At 42.3% G+C, this 20641-nt stretch overlaps 1 protein-coding gene across 2 annotated transcripts in view; it reads left to right on the top strand.

The window, feature by feature from the left end:
* kalrna (kalirin RhoGEF kinase a) overlaps positions 1-20641 on the top strand; it is a 161393-nt gene that overhangs the window by 112712 nt on the left and 28040 nt on the right. Inside the window, exons 41-47 of one of the 2 annotated variants that reach the window (XM_052082948.1) lie at positions 11461-11667; positions 13000-13073; positions 13184-13330; positions 15627-15722; positions 18179-18297; positions 18380-18446; positions 20481-20584. In XM_052082948.1, coding sequence (XP_051938908.1) covers positions 11461-11667; positions 13000-13073; positions 13184-13330; positions 15627-15722; positions 18179-18297; positions 18380-18446; positions 20481-20584 — 814 coding nt within the window. The remainder of the gene's footprint in view (positions 1-11460; positions 11668-12999; positions 13074-13183; positions 13331-15626; positions 15723-18178; positions 18298-18379; positions 18447-20480; positions 20585-20641) is intronic. The other variant, XM_052082949.1, reaches the window with a different exon arrangement.

Raw genomic sequence — 20641 nt, 5'->3', positions numbered from 1 at the left:
CCCGAAGCGACAGAGTAATCGCTTCGTGCGCAACAAACTGGAGATAAGTGGATCACCGTAATAGCAGACACAGAAAGGAACTTTTTCACAAAAATGATATTTATTACAACACAAAATCCCCGTCTAAACGGACAACAGAAAACGCTGGTCAAAAAGAGAACCAGGAAATAATTGTAACGAAGCAACAGAAAACGCTTGCGGAAAAAAACGGCAAGGAGAAAATTTAGGCAAAATACTACGATCACTCACGAGAGGATATCTAGGAAAGCAACAATTGTCAATAGTCTTTAAGGCAATGTTTTAACCGAGAAGGAATACGCAATAGCAATGGCACGGCGTGGAATACTCCGGCAGTGAGTCGACTGCCGGAGCGCCTAAATATAGCAGGTGCAATCGCCTACAAATGGGTGGCAGGTGTGCAGGTGGCAAGCAAGAGCGCCTGCCCCCTGCTGTCAAATATGGAACGTGACAATAATGTGCTAAAGCTAAGTCACGTTGTAGATGCTCATCTCATTTTGTAACATTTTTCGTTGTCACGCAAGTATAAAGCGGTATTACCCGCGGCAAAAAAGCTGATCAACATGATCAAACATTTCCTTGACGATGAAGTGTTTGTGAACTCCTCGGGTCGGTTCAACAAGATTCTCCACTCTTCATAGGAACACATTTTCACACCTCAAGCAAATAATAACGCGGCTTGTGTCAACTGCAGGTTCACACATAATTTGCATGTGTTTGACAACCCAGTGCATGTCTCAATATATTGCTAGAAAACGATATAATATTACCTATCTGAAGAATATATATAAAAATTAAATTATGAAGAACTATTTGGGGACACACTGAACATTAAAAAATGTTTTTAAATTCTTGTGATAACAAAAGTACTATAGTATCTTTTCCGACTAAACATTTACAAAGTGTCAACCTTATTTTGTACACTGGGAAAAGAAAAAGAACTTACCAAATTATTCCCACAAAGTTAGAAGCATACAGTTGGAGACAATAACTCCAATGTATTGGCCCTGTCCCAATATTTTTACCCTTGTGTGTGTGTGTGTGTGTGTGTGTGTGTGTGTGTTTTATTTTTAACAACTACTGGTAACTTCCAGGTAATCTTACCAACACTGACCCCTCTTGCTGGGTCTGAGATATTACAATATTTTTGTTGGCTTCCAACCAAACATGCCCAAGAATTAGACTCACCACCTTTACACACGTATTTCAGAAATGATGTTTTTTTTCCAAAATGACATAAATGAAAACATTGTTTTGCAGCATTTCGTTTGATTGCAAAAAAGATTTGCCGGTTCACACTAGTTTTTGTTACACACCTTGTTTTGACCTACATACATATAGTATATGTCGCTGAATGCTAACACGAATGTGAATGTTCGTGGACTGACCCAAGCTCTCAACTTGTTACAAAAGCAAAACTCATTTTCACGACCAAATTTCATGAAGCATACTTTTTTTTTAATCAACACGAAAGCGTATACAGTACTGTTACTGTAATACAGAAAATGCATCCTTGATTTTATTTGCCTGTACGAGCTTTGACATATCTACTCAGTACTTTCTTGAAAATTTTGATCCTCACTTATTTACTTTATATTTGTAAAATGTATCATTGTTATAAACTGCAGCAGTTTGAAAATATGCAATGCACTTCACTCGTTGCATTTAAGCGCCTCAGACTCTGGATTAAATGTGGAAATGTAAATTATTGAAGGATTTTCTCACTTTTATGTCTTGTATATTTTTTGTTTCCTTACAAGGAGCCATGAATGCTGGGAGGGTGGGCGGGGGGTGGCAATGTTTTTTTTTCTTCAAATTTGTTCACAACACTACACTATGTGGTGTGTCAATTTCGTTTATTATTTTAATTATTTTTTTACGTTAACCCCTCTGACTAGGGGTTAAGTTAACCCCTAGTCAGTGACTAGAGTGGACAGTTTATCATGTTATCAGGTTACAGGGTGCATAAAAGGGTTAAATACACGAAGTACCGATGAATGGTAGCTGAAAATGAAACTTGATTTGTGCTGTTTAAAGGAGGGAGACAGAGCTCCTCCTCTTTCTCCTCCTCCCTCCACTTTCTACTACTCCTCTCTCAATCTCAGCCCGCTCTCAGTCTGGCTGCCTGAACTTGTACAATATGCCTTTGCGTGTGCGTGAGAGATACAGGTGTTTAAATGTAGCATAAATTGCGTGTGCGTCCCTGTGTGTATGTGTGTGTGCTTGTGTGTCTGTATGTGTGTGTACGACAATGAAGCGAGGCTGGCATTGCTGCAGATGGATCTTTGACCACTGCTGTTGCTGTTGCACAGGTGAGCTGAATTTGTTTGGGCGTGTGCGTCTCTGTGTCTGCACATGTGTAAAAAAAATGAAACCAAAACTTCAAGAATAACCACAATGACTTTGTGGAATGTGTGACATGGGAGTGGAGCGCGAAAGTTACGTGTGTAGTTGCTCATCTCTCGATCTTTGACAGTTTACCTTTTATTTAATTTTACAGTTTGATTGGTCTACATAAGGACGATTTTAGGATGATGTCCTTCCACCTTATTAGAGAGCATCTACTCATTTCTGACTGTCTACGTGTGACGGTGTGTGTTCTTGTCTTTCTGTCTCAACAAGCCTTTGACTGCATCTTCTTTCTGAGCACATTTCTACTGGTCCACACAAACAAAATCTATATGTGTGCGAGTGTGTAGGTTTAGCAGCATGAGCGATTTTTCAGAACTGTTAAGAAATGAGCACACTTGTTGGACCATGCAGGTCCTTCCGTTGAACTGAAAGTTTTTTTTGTTTTTGTTTTTGTTACCTGCTATTCATTTTTATGGAACTCAGCCAGCTCTCAAGCAATTATGATAATTACAATTTTGAGTTTTGATTGTTTTATATTTTTGATAAAGCATCTGAGCTCAGGCATGATTGAGCTCATCAAAGGGAGAGCACAAGCTGGAAGGTTTGGAGACAAGGCCAGAGTGCAGAGTGTGTGTGTATATATATCGGGTGAAGGATGCTGCCATGTAAGAGGCAGAGAAAAATTAGAACAGAAGATACAGTGAACAAGGAGAGAATAAGAAGATTTGAGGAATCATGGTTGAAAACGGACACACATATATTGAGTATTCTACTCAACAGTCTCCGAACTGCTGCAGCTGCCCTCATTCTCGTCTCTGAAGAGCATCTGAAGATACACGACTAGAATTGACAAAACATAAGCACAAATGCTTACATTAGCTTAGCGTGCTATTTTTCTTTAGACTCGAAATAATTTTGCTCCACAGTCCCGCTTTGCTGCAGTGACCTGTGTTCTTGAGGCCCTCAGTCTCCTCTTCAATAAAATATTTGCATCATTGCTTTTTGAAGACACACCTTTCCTCCGGATTTAAAAAAAAAACCGTCAGTCTGATTCTTTGATTTGTCAGTCCAATAAAACCAGTCTAGTTATGCACAATGGTTTATCGTGTGGGTCAACATGCCCGCTAAACGTTAACTTTGTGGCTTTGTGCGGACAACCGCAGCGGACTTTGGCCCGTGACTGTGCGAGATTGCAACTGTATGTGGCCGAACCGGTTGTACTGGTTTGCGCACAGCCAAGCTAGCAAAAATTTGTGGCTGTGTGTCATCAGGTCATCAGCATCAAATGGTGACAGTCTCAATCCCATAAAACAGCTTAGCTAAGATTTTACAGAAAATTAATGACACCCTAGCTATGTCTGATCTCATTAATGGGAGCGGCCACTTAGGGAAAAAAATGTTTACTTGCACAATCATATGACACAAATTTTTGTTTGCGCAATAAGTATAGATTTCCCGTATTCTTGCGCGTGATTTTTAATGACTCATTCTACACCGTAAAATGCTTGTTTGTCAGAAGATATATGATGTCATCACAAGAACTGCCAGTAACCACATGGCAACATATATGAGGAGGATTTATATATTGCTTTCGCTCTATGGAATATGCATTACTGAAGAAATATGAGAATGATAGGTGCTGGCTCAGCCAAATTTGCAAAATCTTGAAAGGCAACATGCCAACATATATCAGCACTTTATCGAGCTGATTTGATCATAACTCAACATGTTCAAGTGACTGTTTACTGCTCAAAGTTCCCTGGACTACGACTGAACCTGATAAAAGTTCCTTTTTTGATTACTAAGAATGAGAGCAACATTATAGGGCTTTATTTTAAAATGTTCCTCTTTTAATGTCGAACCGTAGTGTCGTAATCAGCACATCTGCTTCGTCATCGAGACATCCCAGGTATGACTTGAGCAACCTTTTTAACTACTGACTCGACTGCTTTTACTCCTCTCATCATTTTTTTTTTAATCAATGATAGAAGATGCAGCAATCCCGACATTGGCATTCCTTGCACAACTCCGTTTTGCATTCTCGAAACACTAGCATAAACTTGAATGTCAACTATGACAGGAGTGATCGCACATATTCATCATGCAAGGAAGCATGTGTTTAACTCAAGAAAATGACAGCAGTTTCAATGACATTCCCCATAAAATAATAATGATTATAATAATTTGAGTCCCAAATGTAAAAATTAAATGTCTTGTCTGAAGGATAATTTATATAACCGGTTTATAAAATGTATAGAGTTTAAATGTTAGTCGTGAACAGATGGATTTTGAGGTCTTCTCTTAATCAATTAGTCAGACATTCAGAGAATTAAGTGTGTCTGCCTCACAGTGCGGAGTGCAGGGTTCGATTCCGGCTCAGGCCTTCCTGTGTGGAGTTTGCATGTTCTCTGCATGGGTTTTCTCCGGGTACTCCGGTTTCCTCCCACATTCCAAAAACATGCATGGTAGCTTAAGGGAACACACTAAATTATCCCTAACTGTGAGTGTTTGTCTATGTGTGCTCTGCGACTGGCTGGCAACCAGTTCATGGTGTACCCCGCCTACTGCTGGGATAGGCTCCAGCACGCCTGTGACGCATGTGAGAATAAGCATAACAGAAAATGGATGGATAAATGGACGTTTGGGCTGCCTTATATGTTTCTAGGATTGTCGGAAAGTTTTGGGGAAGTCCCTTTTCTCCCTTACTGCGCAAAGCAAGACCCATTAAGGCATGCCTAGATGAGATTGCTTTGGAACCACAAGCCCATTAAACAGGTAGGAAGGAAGCTGTTTGAAGTGAGTTGATTTGTCGCTAAATATGCCCTACCTTGCCTTGCCTAGCGTGCATAGGGAAAGCGCAGTGCCAGCATCAAGCACCCCAGTTGACACGGTCTTCTGCCATGGTGCAACTTTAAGAGGCCATGTTGAAGACCCAGTTAGCTCACTCAAGACCTGCTAGTGGCTTGATCCCATCACTGACAAATTTTAGAAATTTTAGTTTATTCTTTAAATAAAAAATGTCCATCTGAGATCCTTGTCAGATTTAAGTACCATATTTCGCACTCTAAGGCGCACCTAAAAACATTCAATTTTCTAAAAAGCCGACAGTGCGCTTTACAGTCCGATGCGACTGATATAGGGATCAATAATCTGGTTTCTTTGGTATTTTAAATGTTCTGTTCAGCTGCAGCTATTATGAAAGCTCTACATAAATAAAGCTGTATTGTATTACCTTTAGTGTAGCTCTATTTAGTGGATGCATAATGCAACCACAGCGGCTATTGTAGCTTCCATGCACCTTTTAATGTGGTGCGGCCTATAAATGAAAACAGTTTTAAAATAGGTCACTCAATGAAGGTGCGCCTTATACTCAGAAACGCCTTATAGTGTGGAAAATATGCTAATTTAGTAGATAAGTACAGTTCACAGCTTTTAAGTGTTTGTAAAGCAAAGTACATGATTAATACTGTATCTGGCTGGCAGTCAAATGGCCCTTTTCCACCGAATTTATGCTTGTGCTATTTCCGGGCCAGTGACCAGGTTATCACCAGTTCTTTCTTTTTCCACCACCGAAATTGGCTCTAGCTCTTGCCGTGGTGCTTGAATCTGGTGCTTAAGATTGCCCCAATTATTTGTTAGGCCAGACTCTGGCACCAACTACGTCAGGGCGTCGTTATCAAGACGATCGCAGATGTAGTGGAATGATTCCCGGGACACTCAGAAGTTTTGCTGAATGGCAACTCCGGCACAATTATGTCCCATCAGAAGAGCGATCGCGGATGTGCCCAAATAGCATGCGATCCCCAACTTGCAGCCAGCCTCGTGATCATCTCCAATGATTAAGAAAGATATATGTGTTTGCTGATTGCATGTCCCTGACTGTTATATACAACATAAAAGTATACTCGATGCTATGCTAAGTTGCCTAACAGCGCATTATATTTGTGATGATGATGATTCATTATTATAATTAATAACGCAGGTGCTCTTGGGTACACGCTGACGTAAGCAGTGACATTTGGATGCTTCACAATGACATAATGATGTAGTTTCTACTTAGTTCTTTGTCGGTGGAAAACCAAACACGTTCTTCGTAAGAACTTAGCAAGCACCAACTAAGCACAGAACTGGCTGCCGCACCGAACCAGCAGCGAGTTTTTTTTGAAGTGGAAAAGGGGTAAAAGTGGAGAAATGATCTCTGTGTGTTGTCAATGGAGCTATTCACAGATGTGTCGGGCGGGGGGTTCGAAGTGCGTGTGTGTGTGTGGGGGGGGGGGGGGTAATTACAGAGTGAAACCGGCTGTGTCTAGAGGGGTGTGCTGTGCGGATGATAGAGGGCTGAGATGAGACAAAAGGGCTGCTCTGTTCAGAGTGAGTGATTGACGGCCACTGCAGCAGTCCGCGGTCTGTCTTTTGTGTTGGCTTGCAACAGTAGCGCTGTTGTTCCATCTCACCTGACTTTTAGCGGCCGACTACACTTCTCACTCTTCAAACTCTGCCCTCTTTTTTCTCGAGAAATGATATTTACTGTAATCACCTCTGTTCATTTGTGCTATCATTTACGTGTGGACATTTAAAAAGTTAACTGGTGCTTGCTAAACACATCGGCTGAGACTACACATCTTGTAGTCTCATGAAGTCTCGCAAATGAATTGTAATGTGGATGTTGGTGCGTGCATGTTTGTTTGTGGGAGCTACGCAGCAGATTAGTTCCGCCAGGTCTAACTTGGTTCTTTCCATTTCTGTACATTTCTCCATAGGTGGGGGTATTATGGGGCCTATTGCTCAGTGTTACACCAAAATTGCGATTGTGCAAATCAAAGTCCAATAGACTTCCCCATGACCTGCCGTTAAGTATGTGACTGCTCCACACCACTAACTTTGGAAGAATTTGGCAAAAGTTTAGAACTTGGTTTCGGGGTGGGAAGGGGTGGCCTTGGAGGAGGGTCACGCTCTACTGAGTGTCATACGTGGGGAGTAAAATGTTATCAGTCAGTTTTGTTTATGCGCGTAGGTGCCTGCGTGTGTTTTGTGTTGTCAAGCAACTGTCAAGGACACTCAAGCGCTAACGTGGCTTTTGCTGAATACGCACAAGTCACATGACACTACATTTGCACAACAGCACTTAAGGGAGTAACTTGTGAAGTGGTGAGCGAATGTAAGAACTTCAGTGTGTGTGTGTGTGTGTGTGTGTGTGTGTGTGTGTGTGTGTGTGTGTGTGTGTGTGTGTGTGTGTGTGTGTGTGTGTGTGTGTGTGTGTGTGTGTGTGTGTGCGTGTGCGTTTCACGTAAAGCATCCACAAATCTTGCTCAGTTGTTTTTCTTTCTCTTTGACTTTTTGTGATGCCCCTCAGAAGCATGAGGTAGGCATAGATCGAATTGTGTAGTACTTCAATCACTGTCCTAGAAGGTTAAACAGAATATGAACGATGTAATGGGTAAAAAAAACTAATAATAAAAAACTAAAAACAACAAACTTACTGGAGAAAAAAGTATTTGCATTTCAAGTGCCCATGATGGAAATGTTGTTAATGGAATGTTGGCCTTTTTTCTTAAAAAACAATCAAAATGATATCACAGTTTAACACATTTTAATTATGTGCCCACAAGGTCCACTGGAAAAAAAATGTGGAGAACGTACTCAATTTTATTTGTCAAGTGGCTGGACAAAATCATTCTGGAGCCAGATCAGTTTTTTAAGTAGCTGTAACAGCCATTAACAAAATGTGTCTGGATCCTAATGATTTTATTTAATGCAAACATTTAACGAAATAAAATTGAATATCGGTAAATTCAACACACCATTTTTTTCCAGTGTACATGTTCAAATCAATCACAGTGGTTTTCTTAGAGCAGTGACTCATTTTGTGTGTGCTTTTTTTTTTGTGGGTTTTTTGGGGGGGGGGTTGGTGTGATGCCGCCACAAAATGTGTGACGATAACCTTAGAACCAGCCTTAGAACCACAACTAGAACTTGATTTGACCTTTTCTTGTCACGTTCCGTATTTGACAGCAGGGGGCCTGCACACCTGCCACCCATTTATTGGTGATTGCACCTGCTATATTTAGGCGCTCCGGCAGTCGACTCACTGCCGGAGTATTCCACGCCGTGGAATTGCTATTGCCTATTCCTTCTCGGTTAAACACTGCCTTAAAGACTATTGATAATTGTTGCGTTCCTAGACATCCTCTCGTGTGTAATTATAGTATTTTGCCTAAACTTTCTCCTTGCCGTTTTGTCGCATGCGTTTTCTGTTGCCTCGTTATAAATATTTTCTGGTTCTCTTTATGACCAGCGTTTTCTGTTATCCGTTCAGATGGGGGAGGTGGGTGGGGTTGTGTTGTAATAAATATCATTTTCGTGACAAAGTTACTTTCTGTGTCTGCTATTTCGGTGATCCACTTATCTCCAGTTTGTTGCGCACAAAGCGATTACTGTGTCGCTTTGAGCTCAACGTGACATTTCTGCTCAGTTCAATAAAACAAAAGTCAAGTCAAGTCAACAGTATTTATAGAGCACTTTCAAACAGCCATCACTGCATACAAAGTGCTGTACATGGAGCGATTTAACATATACAATAAACAGTAAGACGAATCAGTAATAAGTAATAAGTAATAAGGCGGTAGAAAGCACCAAGCAGTAAAACCAATAGCAAATCTAAGTCATGCTGAGTCAAACGCCAAAGAATACAAGTGAGTTTTGAGGAGGGATTTAAAGATGGGCAGCGAGGAGGCTTGCCGAATGTTCAGTGGGAGGTCATTCCAGAGAGATGGACCAGCAACAGAAAAGGCTCGATCCCCTCTGAGCCTCAGTTTAGTTCTTGGTACGTCTAGCAAAGACTGGTCCACAGACCTGAGGCGCCGGGCAGGGGTGTAGGGGCGTATGAGCTCAGAGAGGTAAGGTGGCGCGAGATTATTCAGAGATTCAAAACATAATTCCATCCATCCATCCATTTTCTAAACCGCTTAATCCTCACTAGGGTCGCGGGGGGTGCTGGAGCCTATCCCAGCCGTCTTCGGGCAGTAGGCCGGGGACACCCTGAATCGGTTGCCAGCCAATCGCAGGGCACACAGAAACGAACAACCATTCGCACTCACACTCACACCTAGGGACAATTTAGAGTGTTCAATCAGCCTACCACGCATGTTTTTGGAATGTGGGAGGAAACCGGAGCACCCGGAGAAAACCCACGCAGGCCTGGGGAGAACATGCAAACTCCACACAGGGAGGCCGGAGCTGGAATCGAACCCGGTACCTCTGCACTGTGAAGCCGACGTGCTACCCACTGGACTGCCGGGCCGCCCCAAAACATAATTCATGAAGTAATAATTTTTGCACAAGATAATTTCCTAAAGAGCACTTCTTCCTTCCTATGAAATCCTTTGAGTGCGAGTCCAGTTCTTACTGCAGGCTTAGCAAAGCAGAGAGAAAGCTGATTGAGAGGGATAAGTCATAATGAAACACATGAAACTTCAGGGTATTAAAAAAAAAAAGTGTATTGTTCCACGCAGAACACCTCAGGCGAACCCCCTGACGGTTGAACTTTCATTTCCTGTCTGAGACACACTTGCACTGTGCAAACGGCCGCAACCCTTCACTCCCAGCTGAGTGCGTGAGCGCAGCTGATCCACCACACTGCTGACACATGACTGCACACACACACACACACACACACACACACACGTGCTGACTGAAGGATATAGACTTTTTTTTTCCTTCGATGTTGTTCTCCACATCCTGTTCCCTCAGATGAATGACAGCTGGTGAAACAGTGAGACTACGCAATAGTGAATGAAATCTGGTTGTCATCTTACCGTTTTGTGTTGACGCTTGAATTAATTGTGCAAACCCTGTGGTCACGTTGAGCAAGAATACAGGCAACTGGACCAAGCACTTTAAGCTCGCAGATTCTGGAAATGTTTGCTTTCACGCTTCCTTTGATAATAAATATACCCAACATCACCAACCAATGAAAAACATTTACCCTCATTTCCAAATTTGGACTTCATTTATTTATTTACTTATTTATTTGGGGGGTGACGGCGTGTGGGGAAGATTAAAAGCAATTGCGGTATTAGCCAATAAAACATTAGAACTAATAAAACAAAAAATGTGAGTAGAATAAAGAAAATAGGTTTATTTTAAGTTAGGTGATGGTGTCGTGGTACCCATGCCGGACTTGTGTGCCAGCAGCGTGGGATCGATTCCCACTCAGAGACGTTGTGAAATTTGGTGTGAACGGTCATTTGTCTGTGTATGTGCCCTGTGACTGACTGGTGACCAGTTCAGGGTGATAGCCTGCCTTCTTCCCGAAGTCAGCTGGGATAGGCTCCAGCAAGTCCCCACCACCCTCTTCTGGATGAGCGGTGTTGAAAATGGATGGGGGGCGGCCCGGTAGTCCAGTGGTTAGCACGTCGGCTTCACAGTGCAGAGGTACCGGGTTCGATTCCAGCTCCGGCCTCCCTGTGTGGAGTTTGCATGTTCTCCCCGGGCCTGCATGGGTTTTCTCCGGGTGCTCCGGTTTCCTCTCACATTCCAAAAAAAACATGCATGGCAGGCTGATTGGACACTCTAAGTTGTCCATAAGTGTGAGTGTGGGCGTGGATGGTTGTTCGTCTCTGTGTGCCCTGCGATTGACTGGCAACTGATTCAGGGTGTCCCCCGCCTACTGCCCGAGGACGGCTGGGATAGGCTCCAGCACCCCCCGCGACCCTAGTGAGGATCAATCGGTTCGGAAAATGGATGGATGGATGGAAAATGGATGGATGGATGTTTATTATAAAACACCCTCAAAAATTAAAAAACAAAACTACTTAAAACGAATGAAATTTGCACTTTTTATCCACAAGAACTGTGGATAAAAGAAATGTGAAGTTTAGGAGAAACATTGTGTATGTGGATCATGAGAAGAAGTATTGTCTACATTGGGTGTCTTGAAAGGTGCTTATAAATAAAATGTATTATTATTATTATTATTGTTCTGGCGTACTACTTTAGGCTCAGCAACCATTGGAATAATATTTTTTTAGTTCCACTTATTTTACAAGTGCTCTACCTGAAAATGTTGGCTGTTTTTATTTTTTCCTTCAGAAAATTATCCTGTAAGTGGCTCTGATGGGAAGACTGAGTCTGTGGCAAACCTCCAGCCGCAGTCGTCCCTCGGCTCACTGCAGTCCAACTCGCCAGGACCCAAACGCTCTGGAAATACACTCCGGAAATGGCTGACCAATCCCGTCCGACGCCTCAGTCACGGAAGCTCGGTTAAGAAACTCCCCAGTAACAAACAGAAGAAGACAGGTAAGAATGTCGCGATTCTGATACGTATTTTCATCCATTGTGAAGAAATAGATTGGTCAGTAGGTAGCATCCCTGACTTGGGATCGATTCCCAGTCAGGTCGAACGGTAGCATCCAAATGGTTCCCTCGGCAAGATCCTTTAATCTATTCCTTGGGTGGATTGCATCAGAAAGGGCGTAAGGCATGACAACTCCTGACTAAAAGCAACAAAGTCAAACAAGATCATTTACATCCAATGTGACCAAGTTCAGCTACTGTATGTACAGTATTAAATGTCACGGAGGTGCATTAAATCAGAATACAGTGATCCGCGCTACTTCGCGGTTCGTTTATCGCGGGTTCAGTGCATCGCCGATTTTTTCAAACATGTTAAATTTTTTATGTATATTTTTTTGATATACATGGAGTACGGTACTGTATATGTTGCTCTATGTGACTCACCGTTGTTTTGCAGCTTCTCGCGGACCGTTTGCGGACTTAAAAAAAAAGTTGTTTTTTTTACCTGTTGATGTTACTTCGCGGATTTTCGTTTATCGCGGCCGGTTTATGTCCACATTAACCGCGATAAAGGAGGGTTTTCTACAAAGACAATGAAAAAGCGGTGTCTAAATACTTCCAAAGACAAAACATTTGCCAGGTTTGCTATTCTATTTACATGCTTTTTATACAGAAGTTCCATCCACTCATTTTCTATAACCCTGAGATTCATTAGTGTCGCAGATGAACTGGACTGGGCTGGCCGCCTGTCAATCACATGGCACATCGAGACAAAAGATCCATTCACACGCTTATAATAGGAAGGCCGGAGCCTGGATTTGAACCCCAAACCTGAGTACTGTGAGACTGCTGACCACTTGTTCATTTTTCCGCTTATTACAGAACAACAACATGGGAAAAAAATTTAGGTTTTCTTTTTTTTTAAGTAGTGTAGAAAGGACTCTATACTATTTCCACCAATCCAGCAAGCTTTCCCTCACTGGAGCTAGCAATGGGACGCACTACTGCACTCTAAAAGCAATTTGGACACCAAACTGCTTTCTCATGCTACTGTCACATGTCGTATCCATTCATGTCAGCTGACTCTAAAAAAAAGTGTTAGCCACACTCCATGGGAGCCTCGTCATAGTTCAGATGATTTAGATGGTCATTCGCTTGTCGTCTTTGCTAACAAAGACATACGCACACAAAGGCGCCCTTGTTATCTCCTGACCGTGTATCCTTCAGCGGAACACACAAAAGAGCTATCTTCGTAAAATAAATAAATAATTAAATAATGAACGCTCATTTAAATTTAACAGGCATGAGCTCATAGGTGTACTGATTGATTGACAGGTCCCGGGGCGGGAAGAGATGAGAGCAGGAAGGGCCAGCCTGACTTGAACCCGCAGGAAGACATCATCGATGAGGTATCCAATCATGAAGAAAGAATTCCTGTATTCACGACTATATTGTTCTGTGTTTCATATTTATTTCATGGAATTAGATTATATTAATGCCACCTATTATCCCACCTCAGCACATCCTGAGCAAGGAGGGTAACCTTATCTCCAAAGCACCGTCCGGCATGCAGAGCGGCGGCGAGGAGGAGCAGGATGAGGAGGCGCACACCCCGCTACCTCCTCCCATGGAGATCATCAAGGACCCCTCAGCGCAGGACGATAAGGTGACTTATAAAATACAAAGTAAAACATTTTTTTTTAAACCCTGCACCAATATACCTCAGTTCCCCTTTGAAAAGACACATGAATGCTGTCACAATAAATTTTTTGGATGATTAATTTTTCCCAAAACTATCATGTTAAACGATAATATCATGTTGGTGTTTTTTGGGGGTTGTTTGCTCATTAAGATAAGATAAGATATCCTTTATTTGTCCCACACTGGGGAAATTTTTACAGCCTCCAGCAGCAAGAATGTAGGTAGAAAGAAGAAAGAAGAAGAAAAAAAACAACAACCAGAGTTCAATTAAGTGCAATATAAACACAAAATGGATAAATTACTCCATATATAAAATTACTCGTGAGATTTTGTTGAGGCGATTGACCTTTTTTGAAATGGCTCAACAAAGGTTGATTTCTAAGTGATCTGATCGCTACTCACCTAATTTCAAGATGAAGTTGTTAAATGAGTTTTATATGATCGACATTGATGTATTTGTGCAAACGTACGGTACAGCAATGTCAAGCGAGCTGTAATGTCTCGATGCACCAGAGATCTTGCATTGTAGTGATACTGACTATATGCTGGGTGGACTCGCTGTCAGTTCTGCCACTCGAAACGTGTTATCTGGTGGTGGTCGACAGTCTTTTTAAATTCCTGACGGGCATAACAAATGCCCCGACAGTACATCAACAAGCAATGAAATTGTGCAAATAGAACACCGTAGATGATCTGTTAGCAATATGATGCTTGGAATTAGCTTGGCTATTATTATCAATACCGAACACCAGCGGTCCCCAACCTTTTTTGCCTCATAGACCGGTTTAATGTCAGACAATATTTTCAGGGATTGGCTTTTAAGGACGAATGAATACAACAAAATAATATAATATGACCAGCATGAAAACTGTGGTATTTTCTGTCACGTCCCGTGTTTGCCAGCAGGGGGCGGGCTTTCTGCCCGCCGCTTGCACACCTGTCACCCATTTGGGAGTGATTGTGGATGGTTGTTCGTCTCTGTGTGCCCTGCGATTGGCTGGCAACCGATTCAGGGTGTCCCCCGCCTACTGCCCGGAGACGGCTGGGATAGGCTCCAGCACCCCCCGCGACCCTAGTGAGGATCAAGCGGCTCGGAAGATGAATGAATGAATGAATGCTCAGCCTTTATTTGAACGCTCTGGCAGTCTACTCACTGCCGGAGTATTCCACGCCGTGCCAAAATTCTCTCGCCCAATTCCTACTTGTATTATTCATTGCCTCTTAGCCTTGTGGCTGTTATTGCGCGTCGTTGTTCCTCTTGCGAGTGAAATTTATATCATTGTCTAATCAGACCCTCCTTGCTATTTTTTTCCGCAAGCGTTTTCTGTTGTCCTCTTTATTTTATCCCTGGTCCTTATTTTGACCAGCGCTTTTTGTTATTCTCCCTGTTGGGTATTTTGTGTTCGTATTAAAGACTCCTTTGTTCTCTGACAAAACCTCTTTCTGTGTCTGCTATTTCGGGGATCCACTTTCGGTTATTTTGTTGTGCACGAAGCAATAATTCCATCGCTTCGGGCACAACGTGACATTTTCGAAACGTAATAATAAACACGAATCATGACACAAGGAACGTCCAATCTGGCCGCAACGCTCTCTGGTCGCTATGGTAATGTATAAACGTGCCTTTAAAATAAGATACACCGCACATACAAAGTGCATGAAACATACAACTCCCCATCACTGCATATCATGCAGAGTGGACTTGGTGCGTGGGAATCTCCCGCTGATATAATTCCATATTTTAAGTACTGTCTATTAAATGTCGCCTTCTTTATCTTGGAAGTCGTAAGCTCCTCTTCTGTCTCCTGGCTGGGCCTTTTCACCTTCCCAAAGAAACTTTCCAAAGATGTTTGTTTTTTTGCTCATTTCAGAATTTCAGATATCTTCGGAACTGATAAGTGTGGTGATTGAGAAAAAACTGCTCCACAACTGCTCTAACAACAAGAAACGTTTTTTCCCCCCTTTGAGTTCGCATCAAAACGGTGTTGGTTTTATGTGGTATTTATGTTGAGCATTTTTTTTAAACAATCTATTGTTAGTGGGTGTCTTTCAGGATTCACATAAACCAGTCGCCTACATTTATAGTAATTCAGGTGACAGCAGCAGGTGTCCCTGTCACTCACCCTCTTGTCCAGTTAGGTTTCACTTTCCTGTCAATTTTCACTTTCCAATCTTTTTCTTACACTGACTATCGTCGTCCTTTCTAACATGCTGCTGTTGTTGTTGTTTTTTTGCCTCCTTTTGTCATCTTCCACTCTCAGTCGTCGTCCTTGCTAACATCTCTGCAGTCATCCTCTGAGGTGCCCTGCGCTGCAGAGCTGGTTAGCGCCATAGAAAAACTGGTTAAAACCAAAATGGTGAGTGTGTGGACGTGCATGCATGTATGTCTAGTTACCTTAGATTTGAACGTTTTTTGCCTTGCTTTTGAATACAAAATACACACTCGTCATGTTATAATGCCGTCCTTGCACGGAACTCCTCCAATAAATATGCAGTGGAATTTCACATATTTAATCGACAAGTATAGAATTCTGGATCTGGCTTCAGCTCATTAACTAATAATAATTCATTTGTCGATGGCACTTACAGTACGCTACAACTTTATTTGTTGTTGATCCATATCTGGATTACGGATCTGGTTCCCCAAAATATTCGAATCTAAATAATTAGGTATTGTGACATACCAAAGCTTGACACAGAATTTGCCATAACCTATTCAATTCAGATTGTGTTGCAATAATGATACGTGTTACCGATCAAGAGAAATTTCAACACTTGATCATGTAATCTTTTGGTCATACCAAATACCGTAGACTAAAAATCGGCAGCACCATTTCAAGATTTGTTTTACAAAGTTGATCAAGATTGAGGATCTGGACCAGATCACAATTAGGGTCACTAATATTGTCTTTTGGCTTGCAGGAAGGTTCCACGTCAAATTTCACTCACATCCGTGTCGAACATTTGAAAAATGTTATATGTTGCAAACATAATCTACATCGTTTCATAATGCAGTCATTGATCAGAATCTGATTTATTAGCATGGTGTGTAAAACACACAAGAAATTCCAGAGGAACATAAACAAAACAATGACCAACAGAGAGAAACAGAACGGGAAACCTGGCGGTTTGTGGTTAATGACCCCGAATCCTGAGATGTGAAAGGAAAACAATAGGGAAGAGGAGGAAAGAAAACTCTGACCATTCTCCTTAAATGGGAGCACTGTTTGAGCCTGAGAAAAAAACCTCAGCACATGTAGTGTACATTTAAAAGACATGTACAACAAATCTCAAGACTGAATAGGGAACGGGAAGGATGGAAAGAGAGGAGAGGGGGGAAACTCATCACAACCAGTCCGACGAGCTGCTCAGACCAGGAACGCCATGTCAATCGGGTTACGACCCAGGGCTGGAGCAAACAAGAGTACAACGAAGAGGTTGACATTTCGGGGTGTTTTGTAGCATATTATTGTCATTGTTTGTGTATGCATGTCAAGCATCCGCAGCTGCAAGGCTAAGCCTTTATATCAGTCTCAGGCTCGGGAAAGACGGCTCAGGAAGCTGATTGGAATGCTTGCGTCGGAGCATATTTTTCATCCAGTCCAGAAAATGGTTGTTTTGGGAACAGGCCGTCACCATTTTAAGACAGCCTTGAAGGTCTTTTAGCTTGTGACTCTCATTGGCATCAATTAGCCGAATCTTTGATCAATAAATCAAATTTTCTTAGGCCAGGCCAACTACTCTACTCTTTGCCAACCAGAAAGACCGGCAGCTTGTTCCCTGCTAACGAAGCTGTTCCACCATCGGCTGAATTGTAAATAATCCAGAATCACATTGTGGCACTGGATCATTGGTAGATTTAGCGACTATTTAGTTGTACCGTATTTTTCGCACTAAAAGGCGCACCTAAAAGTATTCCATTTTCTTAAAAGCTCACAGCGCGCCGTAAAATCAAATGCGCTTTGTGCATGGTTATTACGGTAATACGTCGACCCCAAAATGGCTCCTTGTTAGAGACATGCTTACAATGCAGAGTTCAAACTTAAGGCGTTCCAGTTACGCAGTTGAACATAAAAAGAGAGCAGCGGCAAGAGAGTTCAACGTTAATGAGTCAATGTTACAACTTGCTGTTGGTTAAGTGAACTGTGTCGCTGCTTTATTCAATAAGTTTTACTGGCATCTGATCCTTCTGTTTGCATTTCGTTGAGCGTAGCGCCATGTAGTGGATGCATTGTAGATTGCATCTTATAATATAATAATATTCATTCATTCATCTTCCGAGCCGCCTGATCCTCACTAGGGTCACGGGGGGTGCTGGAGCCTATCCCAGCTATCTTCGGGCAGTAGGCGGGGGACACCCTGAATCGGTTGCCAGCCAATCATAGAGCACACAGAGACGAACAACCATCCACGCTCACACTCACACCTAGGTACAATTTAGAGTGTTCAATCAGCATGTTTTTTGGAATGTGGGAGGAAACCGGAGCACCCAGAGAAAATCCACGCAGGCCCGCGGAGAACATGCAAACTCCACACAGGGAGGCCGGAGCTGGACTCGAACCCGGTACCTCTGCACTGTGAAGTCGACGTACTAACCACTGGACTACCGGGCCCCCCATAATAATAATAATAATAACAATATATTTTTAAAAATTACAAAATAGGTCATTCATTGAAGGTGCGCCTCATAATCCAGTGCGCCTTTTAGTGTGGAAAATACGGTACTTTAAACCTACATGTCTTTTTGTTTGTTTGTTTGTTTGGTTGGTTGGTTTTTTTTTAATTTATTGATTTTTTTTTTTTTTTGCAACAGACCTTAGAACCAGGAGCTCACCCGGTCTTCTCCCCACTCTCCCCACCGGAACAAAGCACTCCTGTCCAGCGTCGGAACCCTGAGCTGGAACAGAGAGCCAAAGCCATGAGGGGTCGCATGTAAGTCTGCTACCTGGCCTCACTTTGGAACAAATGCTCTTGATATCGTTCCAACTAAGGTGACTTTTGTTTTTCCGCTTAGGTTTGTCTTGAACGAGTTGATACAGACCGAGAAGGACTATGTCAAAGACTTGGGCATTGTTGTTGAGGTGAGTTAGTCATGAATTATTTTTAACATCACAAGCTCTCACACACATGGTGAACATGATGCTTTTATTTTCTGAGAACTGGCTTTGTTGTGAGCTTTCCATTTTGTGTGTGTGTGTTCATTCAAGGAGACTGAAGCTTTTGACAAGCGTCACTGGCTGATAGTGATTCACTCGTCTCACTTTTGTGCAGGCATCATCTGTCTGTGACTGTGTGTTTCCTGTGATGACGAAGCTTTTGGAATCGATTACACTGGTCAACAAATGTTTACTTTTATTTATTTATATACTGTATTTTTATCTGGATAAATATGTGGCGGCGTGGTTACGAATCTGCCCTCATTTTTTCTCGAGCACCTCCGATTTTCATCTTGATTAATGATGAGCGATTACTGATACTAAGTGTCTATATCAGGCCGATATTTGGCCTTCTTCTAAGGCAGTGGTTCTTAATCTGGGTTCGATCGAACGCCAGGGGTTCAGTGATTCGGTCTCAGGGGTTCAACGGAGCCTGGGCCATGAATGTTAAGACATACTCGACTCAAGATGTCAATTAGTCAAGTCAAGTCAAGTCAAGTCAACAATATCTATAGAGCACTTTCAAACAGCCATCGCTGCATACAAAGTGCTGTACATAAAGCGATTTAACATACACAATAAACAGTAAGACGAAATGGTAATAAAGGCGATGGAAAGCACCAAGCAGTAAAATCATGCTGAGTCGAACGCCAAAGAATACAAGTGGGTTTTGAGGAGGGCTTTAAAGATGGTCAGCGAGGAGGCTTGCCGAATGTTCAGTGGGAGGTCATTCCAGAGAGAGGGACCAGCAACAGAAAAGGCTCGATCCCCTCTGAGCCTCAGTTTAGTTCTTGGTACTTCTAACAAAGACTGGTCCACAGACCTGAGGCGCCGGGCAGGTGTGTAGGGGCGGATGAGCTCAGAGAGGTAAGGTGGCGCGAGATTATTTAGAGATTTGAAAACAAAGAGGAGGATCTTGAAAATAACTCTAAAATGAATGGGGAGTCAATGAAGGGATGCCAGAGTAGGAGTTATATGCTCCCTCTTACGAGTACCAGTCAAGAGGCGAGCAGCGGCATTCTGGACCAGCTGAAGGCGCTTAATGGAGGACTGGCTGACTCTAAAGTACAGGGCATACAGTAATCGAGCCGGGATGTGACAAAGGCATGGATTACTGTCTCAAAGTGTTCATGTGAGAGGAAAGGTTTTATTTTGGCCAGCTGTCTAAGGTGAAAGAAGCTGGATTTAACCACGGCACCAATTTGCCAATCGAGTTTGAAATCACTGTCCAGTTTAAGGCCCAAGTTTGACACTGTTGATTTCAAATAAGGAGACAGGTGGCCCAAGACTACAGGATGGAATGTACAAGGGCCACTGGGACCAAACAATATCACCTCTGTCTTCTTTTCGTTGAATTTCAAGAAATCTTGTGCCAGGTTTTGATTTCTTCCAGAATTAATTAATGTCAATTAGTTATGACAAGCACGCTTGGCCATCACTGGCTGCAGGTGATCACGTTACATTGCTTGTTCAATCAGTGCTGCGGGTAATTTAGTTCGCTTCGAGGTCAACGTCTGACTGTCGTGATAGTACATCATGCGTGGTTCATTTTGTGAAATTGAAAAAAACGTATACTTATGTCAGTGAATTTTATTTACTTTTTTCTGGTTTGAATAAGTGAGTACCGGTACGTTTTTATGTCTTCAATTTGTCAAAAATCTAATTTTTATTTTTCACTAATGAAGTGTTTCTTGAATATGCATTTGAAGTGGTTGGGTTTAGGGCCTCTAACAACGTTAAGAACCACTGTTCTGAGGTATCTATTCTTGCAAATGCAGCCGATTCTAGTTTTGGAAATACATTACAAATGCGTTTTTGTCATACATCTGGTTAGGAAGTGCATTGTCCTGTGTGGAACCCAAGTCACACTTGAATTGAAACATTTAGATTACCCATCCATGGTCTGTCGAGACACTCTACATCTGTATCGTATGATCTATGATTTCAACCTCCTTTCAGGGTTTCATGAAGAGAATAGAGGAAAAAGGCGTTCCCGATGACATGAAAGGAAAAGAGAAAATCGTCTTCGGCAACATCCATCAGATCTTCGACTGGCACAGAGAGTAAGTCACTGACAATGGAGCAATTGAATATTTGTGGTTATAGCGACTGGAAAACAA

The sequence above is a fragment of the Hippocampus zosterae genome, chromosome 12 (assembly GCF_025434085.1).
Source record: "Hippocampus zosterae strain Florida chromosome 12, ASM2543408v3, whole genome shotgun sequence".
Taxonomy (NCBI): Eukaryota; Metazoa; Chordata; class Actinopteri; order Syngnathiformes; family Syngnathidae; genus Hippocampus; species Hippocampus zosterae.
Note: the sequence above shows the minus strand (reverse complement) of the source record. Positions and strands in the feature narration are given on the sequence as shown.